Source organism: Hydractinia symbiolongicarpus, chromosome 6 (assembly GCF_029227915.1).
Source record: "Hydractinia symbiolongicarpus strain clone_291-10 chromosome 6, HSymV2.1, whole genome shotgun sequence".
Classification (NCBI taxonomy): domain Eukaryota; kingdom Metazoa; phylum Cnidaria; class Hydrozoa; order Anthoathecata; family Hydractiniidae; genus Hydractinia; species Hydractinia symbiolongicarpus.
In genome coordinates, this window is record NC_079880.1 from 10,445,144 (window position 1) to 10,465,428 (window position 20,285).

General features: G+C 34.6%; 2 protein-coding genes across 3 annotated transcripts; one reads left to right on the forward strand and one right to left on the reverse strand.

Annotated features, from left to right (window-relative positions):
• Positions 1-2,409: 2,409 nt before the first annotated feature.
• LOC130647311 (uncharacterized) lies at positions 2,410-9,317 on the forward strand. The gene is made up of 5 exons (XM_057453110.1): positions 2,410-2,603; positions 4,267-4,311; positions 6,743-7,406; positions 7,612-8,088; positions 8,327-9,317. Exons 2-5 carry the CDS (start codon positions 4,289-4,291, stop codon positions 8,519-8,521), a joined length of 1,359 nt encoding a protein of 452 aa, XP_057309093.1. The 5' UTR covers positions 2,410-2,603; positions 4,267-4,288; the 3' UTR covers positions 8,522-9,317.
• Positions 9,318-13,417: 4,100 nt separating this feature from the next.
• Positions 13,418-18,662, reverse strand: LOC130647036 (60S ribosomal protein L30-like). Of its 2 annotated transcripts, none has more exons than XM_057452749.1 (4): positions 18,564-18,662; positions 14,556-14,597; positions 13,727-13,872; positions 13,418-13,613 (listed from the first exon to the last, which is right to left on the reverse strand). In XM_057452749.1, exons 2-4 carry the CDS (start codon positions 14,568-14,570, stop codon positions 13,433-13,435), a joined length of 342 nt encoding a protein of 113 aa, XP_057308732.1. In that variant the 5' UTR covers positions 14,571-14,597; positions 18,564-18,662; the 3' UTR covers positions 13,418-13,432. The 2 variants fall into 2 exon arrangements, with proteins under 2 accessions (XP_057308732.1, XP_057308733.1); XM_057452750.1 differs by lacking the exon at positions 18,564-18,662 and adding an exon at positions 18,363-18,555.
• Positions 18,663-20,285: the final 1,623 nt, after the last annotated feature.

Below are 20,285 nucleotides of genomic sequence, written 5' to 3' on the forward strand. Positions count from 1 at the left end.
GGTTCTCTGTTGTATTTCTTAGCTTCACGCTGTGATAAAATATTAAGAATTTTTTCTAAGAAAAAAACAGAAAACGAAAGCTCAGTATGCCCAGAATATTAATATTTTGGTTTGTCCACATATTTATAAATGCTTATAACTTTTAGCTTGTAGAGGTTTTAGGCATAAATTTTAACTTTTTAAATCAATTAAATTTAATACAAAATACCTAAAAAAAAATTTTTCCTTTTTTATATTTTTCCTCTTTTTTCTCTTTTCCTGTTAAAAATTTATATTTTTTATATTTACAATAAATATTCTATTAATCATAACTTTTCCAATGATATAAAAATCAAAAATTGGCAAAAATAACGATTTGGGTGTTTCATGCATCCTTAATGCAAAATCATTTCTTTGTCGTACATTTCACTTTTATTATTTTATATAAACTTATAAAAATGAATATCAGCAATTAATTTCCCCGAGGTTTCCTTTTTAAATGTTTTTCTAATTATAATACATTTACTTTAGTTTTTATTGATGCAATAACCCACAGGATTTGCAAGTTCTCACATCTACCCTCTACCATCTTTGTTTACCAAATTTTAATTTGCGCAACCGCACGTACAACTCAGATTTGCACTAAGCCGTAATAAACTTTTTTTTACGATGTACGATTGAAAGTTAGCGTACGTGATAACCTGAAAAGTATCACAAACTTAACTATTAAAGGGGCTACGAAACGATTCAATAAGCTCAATCGCCGCAATTTCCAGAATGCGAATTTCCAAAATGGCGTTTAATAAACGGACCACTCAAAATGTCAAGGTGCAAGAAATTATGCACACTTTAAAACTACATGGACGTCTATTAAATTTTTAAGATGAATTTGTTACTTTTTTAATCTTATTTTTAATCTTATTTTTTTAAAAAAGTAAAATTTTCCTTCGGTATTCTTTTTAGAGATAAAAATAAACTATGGTCTGTAGAATATATTAAATATCAGTAAATCGAAAGTTTGTTTTGACGAGGAAACAGAGACAACACGAGGAACTGTATTTGTTAAAAAATGACATGCTGCTGAACCTTGACGCGTTACTATAAAGACAAAGGTTTCAATCGATGTCAATTTTATCATTCCTTGAAAACACAGAACAATTATTTCTTAAAGCTTCTCTGTTTGTTTTGTTCTATCACTGGCCGTTAGGGACTACCATGATCTGAGTTAGGTATGCAAAAAATTATAGGTATTTTAAATATAGTGTTGTGATAATAATAGGATAAAACTTAAGGTGTAACATGACGTTGCTACGGTAACGAAATCAACAAACACTGTTTGATCTGATAACGTTTGATTATTTATTCAACTCATCCCCTGTATTCGGTTTTATGAGATCACATGATTTAGGAATCACGTCAACATTTCTATGAATTTTAAAAATTAACTTTTTTCCCAATTTGCTTTTTCTCAAAGGTCTTTCCAGGTAGGGTTAAGTTTTTGCATGCTAGAACACGTGAGCTATTTACACAAACCTTTACTGACACTTTCTAATATTTGATAAACACACCCTCCTCCATTTCTCGTGTTTACACATCTTACGACACATCAAAAATTCCTGTTTCAAGTGGATGCGAGACTTTCGTGCTATTCCTTCCGCTGTCATTTAGATCTTTTTTTGATTTTTAGCAATCGTATCAAACTGTATTCCGTCCATTTTACAATATTCGGTTTAAACGTTGCATTTTTTTAAAAACAATTTCATTTCAAAGATCGAAGAATTCTTGGACGGAATTAATGTAGTAACCTTGATGATATCGAAATAAGATATTCTTTGTACAGATTTATGTTATTTGCACTATATTTCCTTCTTCTTTTTTTTAGCACTTCTTTTCTTTGACGTGCTAACCGTTTAATCCCGGTCTCAATAAATAAGTGAGCAAATATTGACTCCGTCGTAGCATCGTCATCGGCTATTTTTTGACGACTTATACCGTCATGCAGGTTCATGCTTAGCCAGGAACGCATCATATTACGCGACCGGTTCCGTCCTAATACAAAAATATAAAAATATTGAACACTACAATAAAAAAATTTAATTAGTCACCATTTCATCTTTTAAAGGCCTGGATCCTAGCTTGACAAATAATAAAAAATGTCACATGCTACACTCTTATTTTAGCAGGATCGTCATTGTGCAGTAAGAAGGAGACACATTGAAAATCAGACAACAGACCGCATACTTGCAATACTCCAGACATACTCCGTTGATTACTTCACAAACATTTAGCTAATTAAATTAAAAGAAAAATAGCTCCATACAAATTACCTCGCGCTGAGTAATAAATACTACATAAGGACACTCGTCCATAGAGATCATGGAATCCCGATGTCATTGTATAGCATTTATCATATTTGAAAGGGCGTAGGAGGGTTCGTTAGAAACGATCTTGTTTAAGTATTTAAATACGGTATTTTTCACTATAATGCGAAAAGAAGATATTTAAGCAAACAAAAATAACAGCATTGTAAATACTTATGAAGAGATTGTCATACATAACATTTTTTATAACGGTTTGTGACACACAAGTCTTTTTCTCAATAGTATATGAAAGAATATAGAAGGGTAAGTCATCAAGTTAGTTTTTTCTCCTAGCGAGTACTTGTCGTGGTGAGCATTTTCTTTATTTAGCATTTTTTCTTGGGAGCAGCTGCTCTAGCTAACAGTTTTTGTTGCGAGCTGTTTCTCTGACTGTCAACAAAATTACATCACGGATGTACAAAAACATCTAACCTGGGTAGTCTCTAAAAGTATGTAACGTGTAGTCTGCTTCGCATCCACAAAAACATTGAGGTTCGTGATAAGAACATACATTAACTTTGTTGTTACGGTTAAAGGAACCAGTTCAGCTAAAATTAAATATTGGGCATAAAATTCCGCAAATTTCCAGAAAGTTATAACCCAATGACATGTTTTAAAAAGCATAAAATGAAACCAGATTTTGGTAGAATCTGCCTTTTAATCACTTTTAATTTCCCCAAAAATTTTTAAAATGAAGGTTTATTCAACACCTACACAAATTTTTTTTTGTTTTCCAAACTATATTTTTCTTTGCACCTCTTCCAACATTTATCAGGACCAAATATTTTTAATTTTTAGGATAATTCGCGAAATTAACCTCGCAAAATAAGAATTAAATTTCCGCGAGAATTGACATAAAAAAGATGTTTTCAGTAGAAAATTTTCAGACATGCAGGAATTTTATCTCGTTTGCTGGCATTCTTAATCGTCGCGTTTGAAAGTTTGTACTTTCCCCTACACTTCGTCATTTCGTTAGTTGGCAAGGTGATGTCAAGTTAATGTTGAATGGTCTTATTGTTTGTTGTCATTGTTGATGCATCAATGTTACTTTTCACTAGATTTAATCTGTGATTTTTAACTCAATTTGGCATGCTAATTGATTTGAATTATTATGTGTAACTATATTGCTGGTAAATTTTATGCCAATGTAATCTTTGCTTTGTTTATTAAATCTTCTTTTTCTTCTTTAGGTTGATTTAATAGAATAATTTTAAATTTTTCCATTTGATTTAAAAACATTTTTTTTTCAATTCTTGCACTATTTCGACAGAAACCGCTTAAAATTATGACGATATTCTCGCAAGCAGATTATCAGCTTAAAAAAAGGGGAGAAATTATTTGCACACGCTAGATAAACTGATACAAGCTGACACAAACGAGGGAAATTCATATTCCAAGAATCTCGTGTGTTACATGTCCCTCTCATACGCCACTTGTTGTAGTCATTTTTGATTTTCCCTTTTCTAACATTTTTACCTATTTCCCAAAATCCTAAATTTATGCTATACTTAACTTAGACACTTTTCTCCAACCTCGTTTCCAAGCTATTTTGTCTTTTTGATGAGTTTGATTATAGGCTCAGGGGCCAAAAGACCCTGGGGACGCGCATGATATTTCTCTTTTTTTTCTTCTTCTTCTTTTTGTTTTCTTATAACGAAAGTGTTTACAAAGGCTCTGAACCGAATGTCGGATAAATTGAAAATGAAATACTTATTTTACTTTCTATATTATTTTCAAGAACTCGCACGCACCAAAAAGGGAAAGTGAAGTTTTCGCGTCATAGTAATTCGTTTTCCCTTTTTGTATGCACTCCTACTCATGTTTACATTTCTCCTAATGATAACGTATGCAGGTTTAGAAAATGCAGAAGGAGGGTGAAAAGTAAACAGTCCAATATATTATCCTATTTAAACTTTCCGTTTTTTAGATCATCCATAACAGTCTTCAAAATGACGATTCAAGATAGAGAAAGGTAAGATGCTTTTCATTACTTTCCTTCGTTTTTACTTTAATTTTTTTTAGCAATAAAAATCTGTTTTAAATGTTTAAGTTTTCCTGCATCAATATTTTGAACTTAGTAGAATAAGGCGCATTTAGCGATACTAATGTATCTGATTTTACTATGTTATTCCTCGTTTAACTAATCGAAGTCAAAAAATTGTTATTGGTCTAGAAAAATATTTGCACTATATTATCGGGGATCACACATCAACGATCCCTTTTCCAAGTAGAAAAAGGAACTTATAATTTTCGCCGATTGAAATTATCATCGGTCATGGTCCTCAGCCATGGCCAAAATAAAAGTTTGCTAGGACAAGTCTCGTTATGTATATCTCCACAAGACCAATGCGTGATTGCTGTCTTTTTGGTCAATGACTTAAAAAAACGTTGTTTCGTCAAGTTTTACATCCTTTATTTTATGAACTATTCTTTTTGCATCTAAAACAGTGCCATTAGCAAGCCCTTGCAAGAAGAATGTGCAAAATTGTAATCTTAAAAAATAAAGCAATTTTCAAACTCATAAGGGTTGTCGATTTGGGAAAGCAATTGCAACATTTTAGCACGTGTTGGTTAGCACATGTGATATTTAATGCATGCGCGTTCGCAATCTGTCTCTATTTTAACGTCCCGCAATTAGCATAATTAACATAATTAGTGTAATTAGTGAAGTCTCGCTTGGATACAAAAATGTGGCTGCTTTGTGTTAAACTTCATGATTTCGTGTAAACACAAGATAATTTCGCCATACTCACAACTAATGATGAGGTTAGTCCCTCCTACACTGCACACCCTCCATCTGGTATGTTTTGGGGTTTTGACGATTGACCTTAGTCCGACCTCTATTTAAAGGTTTCACCGGAGTTCCTCTGAAAGAATTTCATCATATAGGAATATACTAATCAGATTGCAGAGCAACCTTGATAGAAATCTCCACTTTGGCACTTAGTTAACCTATTCCTTTACTGCGTCTGATGAAACAAAAGATCGTAGTAAAACTTACCGCACTTTAAGGTATGAACGAAATTCATATTGAAAATGCAAGGCTGCACTCACTGTTTTAATCTTATTATTTCGAGGAAAGGTTAAAGGGTTGTTTTTAATTGCTAGTCTCAAATTGGAGCAGGTTTCCTTCCGGTGACAACCGCAACTATGTTTCCTGGTTATAGAGTGTGTTTGTCAACCTCGTTCCTAGGGCTTCTTTCGCTTTTTAATACCGGAGACAACATATGAAAAAGCAAAAGGGGTTGGCGTCTTTGCCTATACTGACAATGTGTAATGCAATTAAAAAGCCAATTATTTTTGTGTGGTACAGACATACTAAAGCATGCTTCCGGATTAGAAGTATGAGAAAATGCTGTAATGTTGGTTTTTTTACGTACGGTAGGAAGTTAATGCCAATCAAAATTATGTCTAGATCGTAGGGGATCACGCAACGACGTCTAAATCGTGCAGGATCACGAAAAAAGGCTGTCGAAACCACATCCACGTGTACAACTGCATGAGGGTGGTATTTAGATACTTTTTGTGTCACATTTTGAAGTGCCGATATTAGACAATGCATGTTTTTTTAAATTTAACATCGATTTGATTTGCATTAAAGATGGTTTGTGAATGAACAATAAAGCATGCTTTTTTATCGCAAATCATGACGCTAGATATGAAGAACATGCTTATTGTGTAAACGGTGACCAAAATGTTATCGGTCGACAGTGGGACAACATTTTAGTCACTGCCTTAAAAAATTGCCACTCAGGAACATTTTATGGGACGAGATTTCAAATTTTAATTCCATATAAATATATGTTTCGTCTCTCTTTATCTACATTCTTCCGACTGCAACAACGAGCCTTAATATCACGCTGATGAAATAATTCTTCCTGGTTGAACGTTACTCATCGACTTTCTTACCACGGACATAATCATGACAGTGTTGTCTTCGTCATTATTTGATAACATACTTCCGACTTTTGTCTATTCTTTTTCTCATCTCGCTCCTATGACGTCATAGATTAAGGTCATCGGTTAGCGGAACATATTATAATCAACACACTCCGTTTGCAATTTGTAAACAAGACTGAGGAAATAAATCCCCCGCGAAAGAGTTCAGAGTGACAACAAATAAAACTTGCTGAGTTTGTGTTAAAGGGTTACGATAATCAGTCGTAGTGTGTTGAATAATGCTAATTCACCTGGTTTCTATTCACGCCAAAATTTCGTTTCGCGTAAAGATATTTAGACCTTAAATTATTTCTTCAAGTTTATTCCTAGTTATTTTCAATTTATTTATTTTCCACTTGAACCTGGTTTTTACTAAAATAGTACTACAGAAAAGAGAATTTACGTTGTTTGCAATTTCGCATGTGTAAACCAGGTATTGTGTAATTGCAATTATTTTAATTTAGTGTCATGGCAACCAGCTTGAATTCAATTAAGGGAAAAGCTCGACCATATTTTGTTAATTGGAGTGCGATTAGTGGTAGCCATTTTGTAACAAGTGATCTTGGAAGACGATTCTCAACGAGTGTGTTAGATAGTATCATATTAGAAAGCAGCAACGAAAACATGGAACTAAACAACAACAACGACGAAGAAATCAACGTCAAAACAAAAAATAATGACGGCACAAATCATCTATTGAGTCACTCAGAATCTGATGCAATTTCTGGTATTGAATATATGAGACCAAGACGCCGTGTTAAAAATCCCAATAAAATATATCGACTAAAAAAACATCTCTCCGATTATGACATCGTTTATTTACATGTTGATTCGACAGACGACGACGGGAATACTGCTGAAACGTCAGAAACTTCATTACCGAGAAGACCGCCGTCAGCCGGCGCTTACGACAGCAGTGATAGCGATGAAAGTGAAATGGTAAAAAGATCTCTGCTAAGACAACACTCAAAATCGGAATCTAATATCAACATACAACCATTAGGTCCGACAGTTTGCCCGGTTAGTCGTATCAAAAAGTCGTCAAGTCATAGAGATATAACGTCAACACAGATGTATAAAGAGATATATGCCGACAATCTGCGACAATACGGATTTCTACTGGCCAAGGTATGTAGTTGTTTTGAAACGTGCTATTAAATGAAAAAGATCAGGTGGTTCAAATCCTTTCGTGCTGTCACTTAAAGACATTCTTACAATGTAATACTGAATGTCGACATGATGAAAATTCTGTTGGTATGCTTACGAAATTCCTTTAAAAAATGCTATTGTTCTTCTTTCAAATTTTCATGTTGCGTCTTTGTTTTTCTTCCAGCAATTGGGGACATCAAATCAATCTCCTGACCAATTACGAAAGACGTACTTAAAAAACCGTCAAAGAGCTACCGAGCGGCGAGAACGCGATGAAACATCCGAAAACGGTAGAACACGAAGAAGAAGAAGCGATATCGAATCCCCTATATTAACTCGTCGTAAGATTTCAAGTAATTCTTCCAGCACGTCAGATTTATCATCCAGCAAATACACCGACTCTCTAACCGACATAACGAACGTCGGTAACGAGAGAGAAAGTATACGAAAACCATCGACGGTTATTAGACGTAAAAAATACCATGTACCACGTGATCCAACAAAAAGATTATCGGCACCACAGCTGCCGTCTAATGGCCGATTAATAGAGGACATAGTAAGAAAAACGTCGTTACCGTCATCACCGACAAAATCGTCGTCAATGTCGTCACTTAGCGTCCCAGATTTGTCAATATATGCTGATGATATAGCCCAAGACGATGTATGTACCTTATTTTTTTATTTTAGGGTTTTTCAAATTAAAATTATTATTATTATTATTTTATTGTTATTTAATTGGTCCGCATTACAATGACTTCCGTGGTCCACAGTGTTACAAACAAACAAACTGGGTCACCATGCCTGTCAACGCTTAGGAACCGAATATATTACATGTAATATCGACACGTTACCGGAAACCTACGTGCGACCATATTAATGCTTGTTTTAATCATTTCTAGAAACCGCTGAGAAAATTGTCAGAAGAATCACGACGGCGGCACATGGAAGCAAAAGAACGACAGAACTACAGAATGTCTCGTCTGACGTCTTTTGAAGGAGTCTTGTCGCAAGCTAACAAGTTAATGAAGGACATAAAAACACGCCAAAAAACATCACCCAGTACTTCATCGGAGGTGTTGTGCGACACGTTATAAACCGATAATGACAGTGAAGTACTATGTTCATAGCGTTAAATTCGTAGAATCATAAACGACGCGACGAAGTATTCGCCAATCATATTTAACGCGATCAAGTATTCGCCAATCATATGCTACTATTATTGAGATGTGAAGCATTTGAAGCGCTATAAAATAACTTTTTTTAAACTAATATTTAATATAATAGTACCACATTATATTTCTGTACAGAAGTTGTTATGTACTTGTTTTGTATATAGTGTTACATGTCATCAAATGTTTATGGCAAGTTGAGTCATGCTGGCCATGATACTGAAATTTTCAAACTAGTTTGCTTATTTTCTTATTTTAACCTTAAAAAATATTTGTAAATTTTATAGTCTTTTACTTTTTTAGTTCATTATCAAGTCATATTTTTATTTTTAACAGAAGTTCTTTAATCCTAATTCATTGAGCTGAATTTTTCTTTATATCAAAATCCATTGAGCCTTCAGTCATTGAGCTCTAAAGTGTTCTCATTAAGATGTAATGTTGTATATCGTTCTCTTTGACAGTTTATTGAGTTCCATTCTACAAAACCGGATTTCCAGGAAAACTTAGCACAACCTAGCATGTTGTTTTGGATTTAATGATCAAGGGATAATACTAGTTATATATAACCTTTGGTGCACTATGAAACTTCGTTACGATGCCCATGACATTTTTTCCCTTGGAAATCCGGGAATGAAATCCTACCACGATATCTATTCAGTTTTACAGTTCTTTTTTTGTATTTTTAAAAATTTTATGAAGAAAGGTCGGCGTTAACTCTTGGTGTGTTGCATTGTTTTTTTATATAATTCCTTTCATTGATATTGCCTGGCATAATTTTCAGGTCATTTTCACAGTTGATTCTTGTCACTTGTTAACATGATAGATGTTAAATATTTCGACCTTATTTTTTGGCCCAAGCTACATTATAAAAAAAGCAAAAACAATAGTACAGGTCCTGTACTGTCCAAATACCGAAAGAGAAGACAGGAATTTATACCATGGATTTGATCGACATCAAGCATTTCTGAAGAAACGTTTTCACAAACAAGAAAGGCGAAATAAAAAGGCATTTGTTTTTACATGCTGCTGCCCTGCCGGTGGCAATAGCATTTCAAAACATAAACAAGATGTTAAAGAAACTTCTGCAATTATACTTTATATTTTCACAGAATATAGAGTTACAGACTATACTATATCACACTAAGTTGTGATATAGTATATTCGTGTTCATCCCAGTATTTATCCCTTCACAGTAGAAAGCTTTGTAACTGGCAGTACACATACAATTGGCGAACTACCCACACTTTCAGTACATCTTTTTTTCACACTATTAATAACCTTGTTGAAGAGCACTCATTTCCAGTGCAATGTTGTGTACAGATGCTGTAATGTAATTTTTTGTAGACAGGTTTCAAGGTAGTGTTGTGTACAGATGTTGCAGAATAATGTTGTGTACAGAGGTTGCAATGTGAAGTTCTGTAGACAGATTTCAAGGTAATGTTGTGTATGCTGAAATTGCAGTGTAATGTTTAGAAAAGCTTTGAAATGTTGTGTTTAAAATTAAGCTCTGCAGAAGTGAGTATAACTGTTATTAAGAAGACCTCTGACTCTTTACCTACGGCACTATCAACTTTTGCTTCCATCGTACACTGTCTGTCTAAAGTAACTGCTGCATACCTTTTTGGTTAAGGCTATCAGTGATTATGTATTGATGACGTAAGAATGCAACAATGAAAACGTCTAGTGTAGTAAATGTGCTTTCACTGCTTCTTCACTAAGTAGGAGAAATAGATCTTAAAATAATGTGAATAGTTTATTAATAAAACCATAGAGATGTAAAACGTAAGCCAAAAACAGCATTTGATCAATGTTTTTCTTCGCGGATATTTGAGAAACCGTATCTTTTAAGGTAGTAGCGCTCCTAATAACAAAAAACCTTGATGATCCAAAGGATAAAATTAATGAGCTAAAACACAGCATTTCTGAACGGATTGCCACAAAGTGCCATGACTACACGACTATGTTTAACACATACTGTTGTGGTAGAAAGCCTAAGGTAGACGAAAAGATGTTGTATGAGGGTGAAACAACTATAAACAAATAAATGAATTCTTTAATTTGCAAAACAGACAATCAAAGCTGTTTTCTTACAGCAATGTGCACGCATCAAATACTAAAGATGTAAAAATCAACATTTGACACTGAGCAAACCAATCTTAGCTTATGATGGTTAAAATTTGAGATAGATTGTGCGGTTACAGAGATGGTGGTATCGCAGCTGCTGTAAAAACTGAAATTGTATACTCTCAGAATCAGCATGCAGGTAGTAAGCAGTCTTCGACGATGACACCCTTACACCTCAATTTAGGAAAAAAATGGATATATTGGCAAAAATGAAGGTACCTGTCCCTTCTTCCATAATGACTTTAAGTGATACCACTACATTGAAAGAGAGAATCCGCACACATTTGTGTGGTGTATGAGCAAATACAGACTGATTTATTGCAACCATGTTTTCAGGGTTCGTTAGCAAAATTAAAATGGGGGATAATGTTGTGTATTTCGCACGAAGTATCAAAATGAAAACTACAAAATGCAATTTAATTTTAACAAATTAAACTTGTTAATGAAATATCAAAACGTTTGACGAAAACAAGTACGTCCTAGGAATTTTTATAGATCTAAGCAAAGCATTTGACACCGTAGATCACAAAATTCTACTAGAAAAACTCAAAAACCATGGTATCCACAATTCCAACATTCGCTGGTTTGAAAGTTATTTATCCAATAGAAAACAGTACATTTCCTTTGACGGTGGAAGTACAAATTACAAAACAATCATCTGTGGAGTTCCACAAGGTTCCATATTAGGACCACTCTTATTCCTTATATATGTAAATGATTTAAACAAAGCTTTGAATATTTTACATTCAATTTTATTTGCAGATGATACAAATCTGTTTTATGCACATAAAGATATAAAAACATTATTTCGCACAGTCAATTATGAACTCTCTAAGCTGGCAGAATGGTTTAAGGCAAACAGACTGTCCCTAAATATTTCTAAAACAAAGTACACACTTTTTCACAGGCAAAATAAAAAAAATGATATGCCATTGAAGTTTCCTGATTTGTCTATTAATAATTTAAGTATAAAAAGAGCACAATGCATGAAATTTTTAGGAGTTATTCTTGATGAAAATCTTACTTAGAGAGAACATATAAATATTCTAGAAGAAAAAGTCGCAAAGAATATTGGCATCCTATTTAAAGAAAATTTGTTCTAGATCAGAATTGTTTAAAAAACATATATTCTTCTTTAATTCACTGCTATCTAAATTATGCAAATATTGCGTGGTGCAGCACCAACGCTACAAAATTGACAAAATTACAAAATAAACAAAAACATGCAATCAGAATTGTTTTAAATGTTGACAGGTACCTCACTCCAGAGAGTTATCAAAAAAGCTAAATGTACTAAATGTATACCAACTAAACATTTATCAAACTCTTATTTTTATGTTGAAGCTTGAAAACAATATGTTACCAAAAGTATTTATTAATATGTTTCAGAAGATACAACATAAATATCCATCCAGATTTTCAATTAACAGTTTTTTTCAACCTAGGATTAATTATACAATCACAAAGTTCTCTAAAACTAGCAAGGGACCTAAATTGTGGAATACATCTCTTGATAACGACATGAAAACTATTACATCACTTAACGAATTCAAACATAAACTAAAACGTAAACTATTGACTACTGACAATCTATATTTATTTTAGAACACACGACAGTTACAACGTACGACACATATAACACAACTCCTCATCATATCAATGCTAACTTTTTATATAGGTTGGGGGCTTGGTGATGAGGCTATTATAGCCTTCTTCTCGCTCCTGCCATTTTTCACCTCTCTAGCTAATATTTTTAGCATATGCAATCCTATCTTTAGATTATACGATATAATAGCTTAACATTTGTATTTTATTCTTACGGAAAACTGTAAATTCTTCAACGGCAAAATAAAAAGACAAAAAAAAAAAAATAGATTGGTCAGCAACAATAACTTTAAAACATATCTGGTACATCTTCTTTGACAAAAAATGTTCCCGCTTCTCCAGCGCGTCTCAAGACAGCTCGCAAAACGATTAAAACGTTTATTAATGTCACATGACAATATTTGAACAAATGCAACCTAAAATTAAGTTAAAGATGCCCTCTATCCACTTTATTAATAATAGAAACCCTGGGGTTCCCGTAATGGTATTTTAACACTCAATCTAACTGTATGTTGCACGCTGTTATTTTGATAAACAGATAACGTCATGCACAAAAATTACCAATGCAAAAAAGCCATTTCCGGAGTCCTTGCGAAGGGGACAAACTTGCTCAAAGTGCTTTTCGGAGACACGAGATTGACATTACATTTCCTACTTACTAGTACAAGAAAACGGCAAAGAAAAAGTTGAACGAGGGAACTTATGTTGATCAGAGTCACGCTAGGGTGTAGGCGCAATTTTCTGACATAATAACCTTCTTGTGTTTCCACCCGATGGGTTACACATCATTTTTCAAAAAAGTCGAAATGCTCCTCAAACAAGATAAAAAAAAACACAAAAGAACTCTGTACTATATTCAAAAAATTCCTTTCCGAATGCGGCATGTTAGCCCACCTGAGAAACCATCTTAAGCGGAAAAGTTACAACTTTTCTGTCAACAAAAGTTAGGTTAGAAAGCAAAGAAAAAATCGCAAAAATATGTTTCACATGACAATCTTGAATTCGACGAGGAAACCTTAAAAAAAAAGGTGATGATTTCGGTAGCTGTTTAAGCATTGAAATTGGCATATTGGTAAATAAAAACAAACAAGATGTCATGAAAAGTATTTATTTACTTTCTTGTTCAGATGGCATAGATCTTATAATATCAGAATCTCCTGGATCTGTGATGCTTAATACAGAGACACGGAAGTATTTACCACATGCCGTACCAAGTTCGATGTTGTTACCAGTGTAGTGATGGACACCTGTCTTTGACAACATAGCATAATACTCCACTTCACTTTTTCTAAAGAGATAAACAAAACTTAGTTGTATGTAGTAACATTTTTTGAAGTGTTTTTATAGACAAAAACTATAACCTTCCTTAACCTTCAAAAATACTTAAAAAGGACAATTTACCTCAGCTGAGGTGTGTTGCTAGCGATGATAACAAGTTTAGCTTTTCCTTGGCGTAATGTTTTTAATGTCGATCGGTATCCGAGTGTGTATTTTCCACTTTTCATTACAAGTGCCAACCTGGAGTTGATACTCTCATTTGTCTTTTTCTAAATTAAAATAAAAAATGAGTCAGATTTTAAGTCCAGTTATTAGTTATATATACCATCTTTATTGTTTTTTGTATGTTTATTTGTTACCACTCACAATGGTGTAATCTTAAAAAAAAGACACAAAAAAATTGGAGTGTTTATTGCTCTCCTTCCTTGGTTCAACTCATATGAACATGAAGAAGTTCATGCAAGTGCGATTCAGAAAGGGCAAAATATGTTTATAAAGTTTTAGTTTTTCTCACTTTAAGAAACTTGACTATTTTTAATGTAAGCCTAAAAGGTTAATTTTGAAAATTTTAATTCGAGTCATACCCTGGTTCTGTATAAAGAAAATTGTCATCAAATGATAGATACAAACAAACAGGTTACTTGAAAAAATTTTATAGCGAAGCCATGCTAAGTAAAACTTAGAGAATGGACAGTGAAAAAACATACTTCCTAGAGTTTGAGGTGAAATAGCAACCCTGCCAGAAAAGTGAGAATTTACGTAATGCGTAAGGTGTAACAAAAAGCAGGAAAAAAGGAAGATGTTAACACACACAACTGTACGTCATCTAAAGACAACTAAATAACGATGGAGTGTTTTTATTCTCCTTTCTTGGTTCAACTCATATAAACATTATGAAGTCCATATAAGTGCGATTCAGAAAGGCTTTTTTAACAAAGAAAGAATTACCAACCTTAACTGGTGCCATTTTGATTACGGTTCAAGAATCCCAGAGCTGAAAAACAAATAAAATTATATCACATGAAATGTTAGATGAATTTAGAATAATGACAAAGTAGAGAAGTTTGTCCACTCCATAATTGCTGTTCATAGCAACTGAAAGCTAATGCTAGACCACACCCATGAAGTGTTTTTCTCTCCTTCGTCTGACGACCTAATTCATAGTAGCAATTTGATTGCATAGAGTAGGTGCTTTGTTGAAGGGCGGCCACAGGCAGGTAAAATTTGACATCAATATAGCTCAGGGGAATTAATTTTCACAATTTCTAAATTTTGTAAAATCCATTTCCTGCAATGAGTAACTTGCTATCCATGAAAATTAATTCTAGCAAGATTTGTTTCCTTTTCTTCTTTCTTAGAAAGCAATTTGACGCACTAAACAAGACTCTTTGTTGGGATCGAATCATCACTATGGTATAATCAACTTGTGACCAAATGTTTTATCAACAATTTTTTACATTTCTCGTCGCATATACTGACCTAGTTACGTGATTATCTAAACAAACAGCTCTAGCGATAATCTGGCAACTTTGCTAGCCACACAACTGTATGGTTTTGACTATATGCCATCACTGAAACAACTTTGCAAAAATGCTGGATAATTAGGTGGGCTTTTGCGCAGGTGGTTCGAACAAAAAGAAGTTAAAACGTCCTATTTCCGTGATTCAAATGATTGCACTAACTAATCACCATGTGCCTTTTTCTGATGCTCAAAAAACAGATGTGACTAGGAAAACTTGGTGAAGTGAATTACCAAATCTGTAATATGTGGAGGAGAACACACATTGTAAATAGTTAAAAATGTTTTACCCTCAGTGTGCAAAAAAAAAAATATTTTTTTACACCAGCAATGCTCAGGCTGTCTGTTCTGTAAAGTGCAGAAGTTTTGGTGCTGGTAAAATGGGAATAAGGTACTCATACAGGCTCAGAATTTCATGATCCTTTTGCCAGTGAGAAAAGAAAGTTACCAACAAAAGACAAAAGCGTATTTTCTTTAGTTTTTTAAATTCCGTCGTATCAATTTCTTTTAAATTTTCAGGAAACGTATAAGATACAACGTATGTGTGCTCTTCATTAACAACAAAACGCGACAAGAAAAGTTATCACGAAAGAACGTGTTTTCTCATTAATAAACTCTTAGTGTGATGTTTACCTCCTCCGATCGCTAAATAAGCTGGAAGCTGAAGGAAGAGATTGTAGCAAGACAATTTAGTGCAAAAGTTCAGCAGTTAGCCTACAATAGTCAATGTGATAGTGACAATGTTGAAAGTACTTGGACTACTTTGAAGAATTGTCTTCTAGAAGCTTCTGATGATACCTGTGGGTGGACGAAAGGACCAGCTAGACATAGACAGACCTGGTGGTGGAATAATGAGGTTGACCAGTGTATAAAGGAAAAGAGGAAACTTTGGAAAGAGTGGAAGTCAGGTGGTAGTAAAAATATTTACTTAGAAGCTAAGCGTCGGGCTCGTACAGCAGTGTATAAGGCAAAATCAGAAGCAGAGAGAAACAGATTTGCAGATGTGTTAAGAAGGGAAGACCAGCGCAATGAGGTATTCAAGATAGCAAAGCAAATGAAGAAGACTAATCAAGATATTGTAGGTGAGAAGTGTATACGTAATGATGAAGGTGTTTTGGCTAGCACAGAGGAGGAGAAAAGGGTAGCTTGGAAGAATCATTATCAGAGGTTGCTTAACACTGAGTCTGATTGGGACGAGGATATGTTGTCTGATGATGATGTCGTAGAAGGGCCAGCCATGCAGATCAAGACAGAATGGGTAGTGGAGGCTATTAGGAAAATGAAGATTGGCAAGGCTGCAGGAGTATCAGGTATTGTTGCAGAGATGGTAAAAGCATCTGGATATATTGGAGTTAAGCTTATTACAAGTCTTGCTAACCAGATTATAAAGGATGGTGCTATTCAAGTGAGTGGCAGTCGAGTGTAATAGTGAATTGTTTCAAGGGCAAGGGTGATGCATAAGAAAGGGGTAACTATAGAGGTTTGAAGTTGGTTGATCAAGTAATGAAAGTTATTGAAAGAGTGATTGATAAGTTACTTAGAGAAAGAATTGATATAGATAAGATGCAATTTGGTTTTGTTCCAGGGCGTGGCACTACAGATGCAATATTTTTACTCAGACAGCTTCAGGAAAAGTATTTAGGAAAGAGAAAGAATCTCTATTTTGCCTTTGTAGATTTAGAGAAAGCTTTTGATAGAGTGCCACGTAAAGTTATTTGGTGGGCTATGAGAAAATTAGGTGTGGATGAGTGGCTAGTTACGATGGTTCAGTCTATGTACAGCAATGCTAGAAGTCGTGTCAGGATTAACGATTCACTTAGTGATGAATTTAGTGTAAATGTTGGTGTACATCAGGGTTCTGTACTTAGTCCTTTGTTGTTTATTCTAGTCTTAGAAGCGCTGTCAATGGAGTTCAGAACAGGTTGCCCATAGGAGTTATTGTATGCAGATGATTTGGTTCTCATAGCAGAGTCGATGGAAGAATTAGTTGAAAAGTTTGAGAAGTGGAAGAAAGGTCTAGAAGAGAAAGGGCTGAAGGTAAACACAGCAAAGTCTAAAGTCATGACAAGTAGCATTGCAGCCAAGTGTGACCTTGTAGTTGGAAAGTGGCCTTGTGGAGTTTGCAGGAAAGGGGTTGGTAGTAACTCAATTTTTTGTCAGACTTGCAAGCATTGGGTACATAAGAAGTGCAGTAGTATTAGTGGAAGGTTAAGAGCTGGCATACAGTTTGTATGCAAGCGTTGCAAAGGTGAGATTATAGAGAATGAAGTATTTCCAGCTTTAATGATGTACAACAGTGGCTCGTTAGAGATAGTTAAGAACTTCTGTTACTTAGGTGATATGTTGGGCAGTGAAGGGGGTGTTGGAAGAAGTGTTACTTGCAGGATAGGTTCTGCTTGGAAAAAGTTTAGAGTTACTTCCTTTATTGACTAGCAGAGTCCTGTCAATTGAGGTAAAAGGTAGGTTGTATGAGGCCTGTGTAAGAAATGTTATGTTGTACGGTAGTGAGACATGGGCAGTGAAGCAGGAAGATCTTGACCGTTTAGAAAGGAATGATATGAGAATGGTTAGGTGGATGTGTAATGCCAGTCTGAGAGACAGAAAGAGTTCAGATGAGCTAAGAAGCAGGCTAAGTCTCTGTAGAATTAAAGATGTTATCCAGATAAGAAGATTGAATTGGCTGGGGCACTTGGAAAGAATGGAGGAGGATAATTGGGTAAGAAAGTGTAGAGACTTGATAGTTCCTGGGGCAAAGCCCAGAGGCAGACCGAGAAAGACTTGGCAGGAGGTTATAAGGACAGACTTGATAGAGAGGAAGTTGAGTTTAGATCTAACACAGTCTAGATCAGATTGGAAGAGGGTCATTAATATACCCCGTCCAACCCATGCTAGCATGGAAAACGGACGTTAAGCCGAGAATGATGATGATGATGATGATGATGATGGAGTGTTAGTTTTCCTGAATTATCTTAAAGGTGTATTGCAGTTGCAAAGGTTTTTATAATCGCATATTAATTAATGACGTCTGAAAAAAGCAAAATTTATATAGCAAACATGTTTCCTTAGACAGGATCCAAATATGCTATTAAAAGAGGAAAAAAGGGTTTAAAAAAGGAAAAATTATCTCTCCTAAGACAGGATCCATGAAAACTACTATAAAAAATTTTCATGGGTTTTAATAAGGAGTTAAATGCAACCCAAGCAAAGATTAACTAGAAAATCAAAGAAATTGCTTCATACCGTACTCCATTTGCGCTTGCCAAAACATAAAAGCATGTTGCAGATACGTTAATTCAACAACAACAAAAAATTAACCGAATTCGTAAATATACAACATGATTTTATGTCTGGTACTCCGCTCCTCTGGTCACAATTTTTAAATAAGTTAACAAAGCATAAAAACAGGCAAAAGATTTTAAAATGACCAGAAGAACATCTCACCAGAAAGGCGCCCGATCTCTTCCTTGACCATGAGCTAAAAGAAATTTTATGAACACGAGAGCAGCATTATTTATTTGTGCCCAGACTCCAATCGTTACGCGAGTGCATTACTCGCCAAAAGTATATTTCGAGGACTTCCCCTTGCCGCAACCCCAAACCCGTTCCGGCTCAAAGGCCATTTTATAAGTTGTGTTTTAATCCAGCTACGGTTCTAACTAACATCTTGTATAAGCGCCGGTAGCAGCTACCGCGACGCTCTCACTATAAGCTGAAGAGTAAGCGCGAATCTCTTGGCGGCCTTTATCACTACACAGATCAAGGTGTCACACAACGCTACACGACGAAATGTAGAGTAGTCAGAAGCAGAAGAATACCTCGATGTTGAGAATATTGAAGACAAATACAGCCGGAGAAAAAGACGTCCAGAATATATTCGATAAGAATGACTTACAGCTGTTGAACTTAAACGAACCGCTCACAAATTTTGTCATTTTTGTTTATATTACAAGATATTTTAACCTGTAACATTAATATAACGGCGAAATATACCTATAACCTATAACCTAACCTATAACCAAATGTAATCATAAGGAAAATCACCAGACCTCGAGATAAGGGGGTAAAAGAATCCAACAAACAAAGCTGTAGACCAGCTTTGTTTGTTTTATTTTGAAAGAGGCTTTAATTGTAAAGGATCCTGCATCGTGATGTTTTACAGCGAAATTGTAAACAAAGGCACGTAGAAGTTCAGTCAATCTCGTCCCGAAAGGTTGCTAAGTTTGTTTATATTGGGATGATGGCGAGACAAGTTTAAGGTAGATGCTAAAGAAAAAAGCAACTTGATGAGGCAGAGAATTTTTCGACGCTCGAGAAGACATACTTTTCAAATATAAATTCAGTTTTAAAAATGTTCAGATCAGATCTTCAACGAGACATGTGAAAGAGACCTCTGCGAAGAAGCGCAATAACTATTTACGTCAGTTTAACCGTCGTGGCAATGTCGCGCCAAACCTAATTCTTGTACTATGAAGGATACACGAATCATGTGTACAGCGATTTCTTACATATAAAAAGGTCCTGGGATATTGGCTGTGCCGGGGCTATGAAATATGTTTCGTCACCAAGGTCTTTTGGCACCTGCGAGGCGTTGTCGCAAGGAAAAATGTCCTGGAAACGAGTTTGTATAGATGACTTGGCGCAAGTTTTTGCTTTTTGTTGTTGTTGTTGTTTTGTTTTTGTTTTGCCGTTGCAGAATTTACAGTTTTCCTTAAAAATAAGGTACAAATTATAAGCTATTATATCGTATAATCTAGAGATATGATTGCATGGTTAGCTAAGAAGACGCGAGAAAAAGGCTATAATAGCTTTATCACTAAGCCCCCAACCTATATAAAAGGTTAACATTGAAAATAATGAGGAGTTGTGTTATATGTGTCGTACGTTTTAACTATCGTGTGTTCTAAAATAAATATAGATTGTCAGTAGTCAATAGTTTATGTTTTAGTTTATGTTTGAATTCGTTAAGTGATGTAATAGTATTCATGTCGTTACCAAGAAATGTATTCCACAATTTAGGTCCTCTGCTAGTTTTAGAGAACTTTGTGATTGTATAATTAATCCTAGGTTGAAAAAAACTGTTAATTGAAAATCTGGATGGATATTTATGTTGTATCTTCTGAAACATATTAATAAATACTTTTGGTAACATATTGTTTCCAAGCC

What these genes read in the sequence shown, in the direction of transcription:
- LOC130647311 (XM_057453110.1), top strand. Translation starts at nt 4,289, where the DNA reads ATGACGATTCAAGATAGAGAAAG. An exon ending in ACGATTCAAGATAGAGAAAG is followed by an intron (nt 4,312 to 6,742) that starts GTAAGATGCTTT and finishes ATTTTAATTTAG; the next exon opens with TGTCATGGCAACCAGCTTGA. An exon ending in ACGGATTTCTACTGGCCAAG is followed by an intron (nt 7,407 to 7,611) that starts GTATGTAGTTGT and finishes TTTTTCTTCCAG; the next exon opens with CAATTGGGGACATCAAATCA.
- LOC130647036 (XM_057452749.1), bottom strand. An exon ending in AGCAACACACCTCAGCTGAG is followed by an intron (nt 13,614 to 13,726) that starts GTAAATTGTCCT and finishes TTATCTCTTTAG; the next exon opens with AAAAAGTGAAGTGGAGTATT.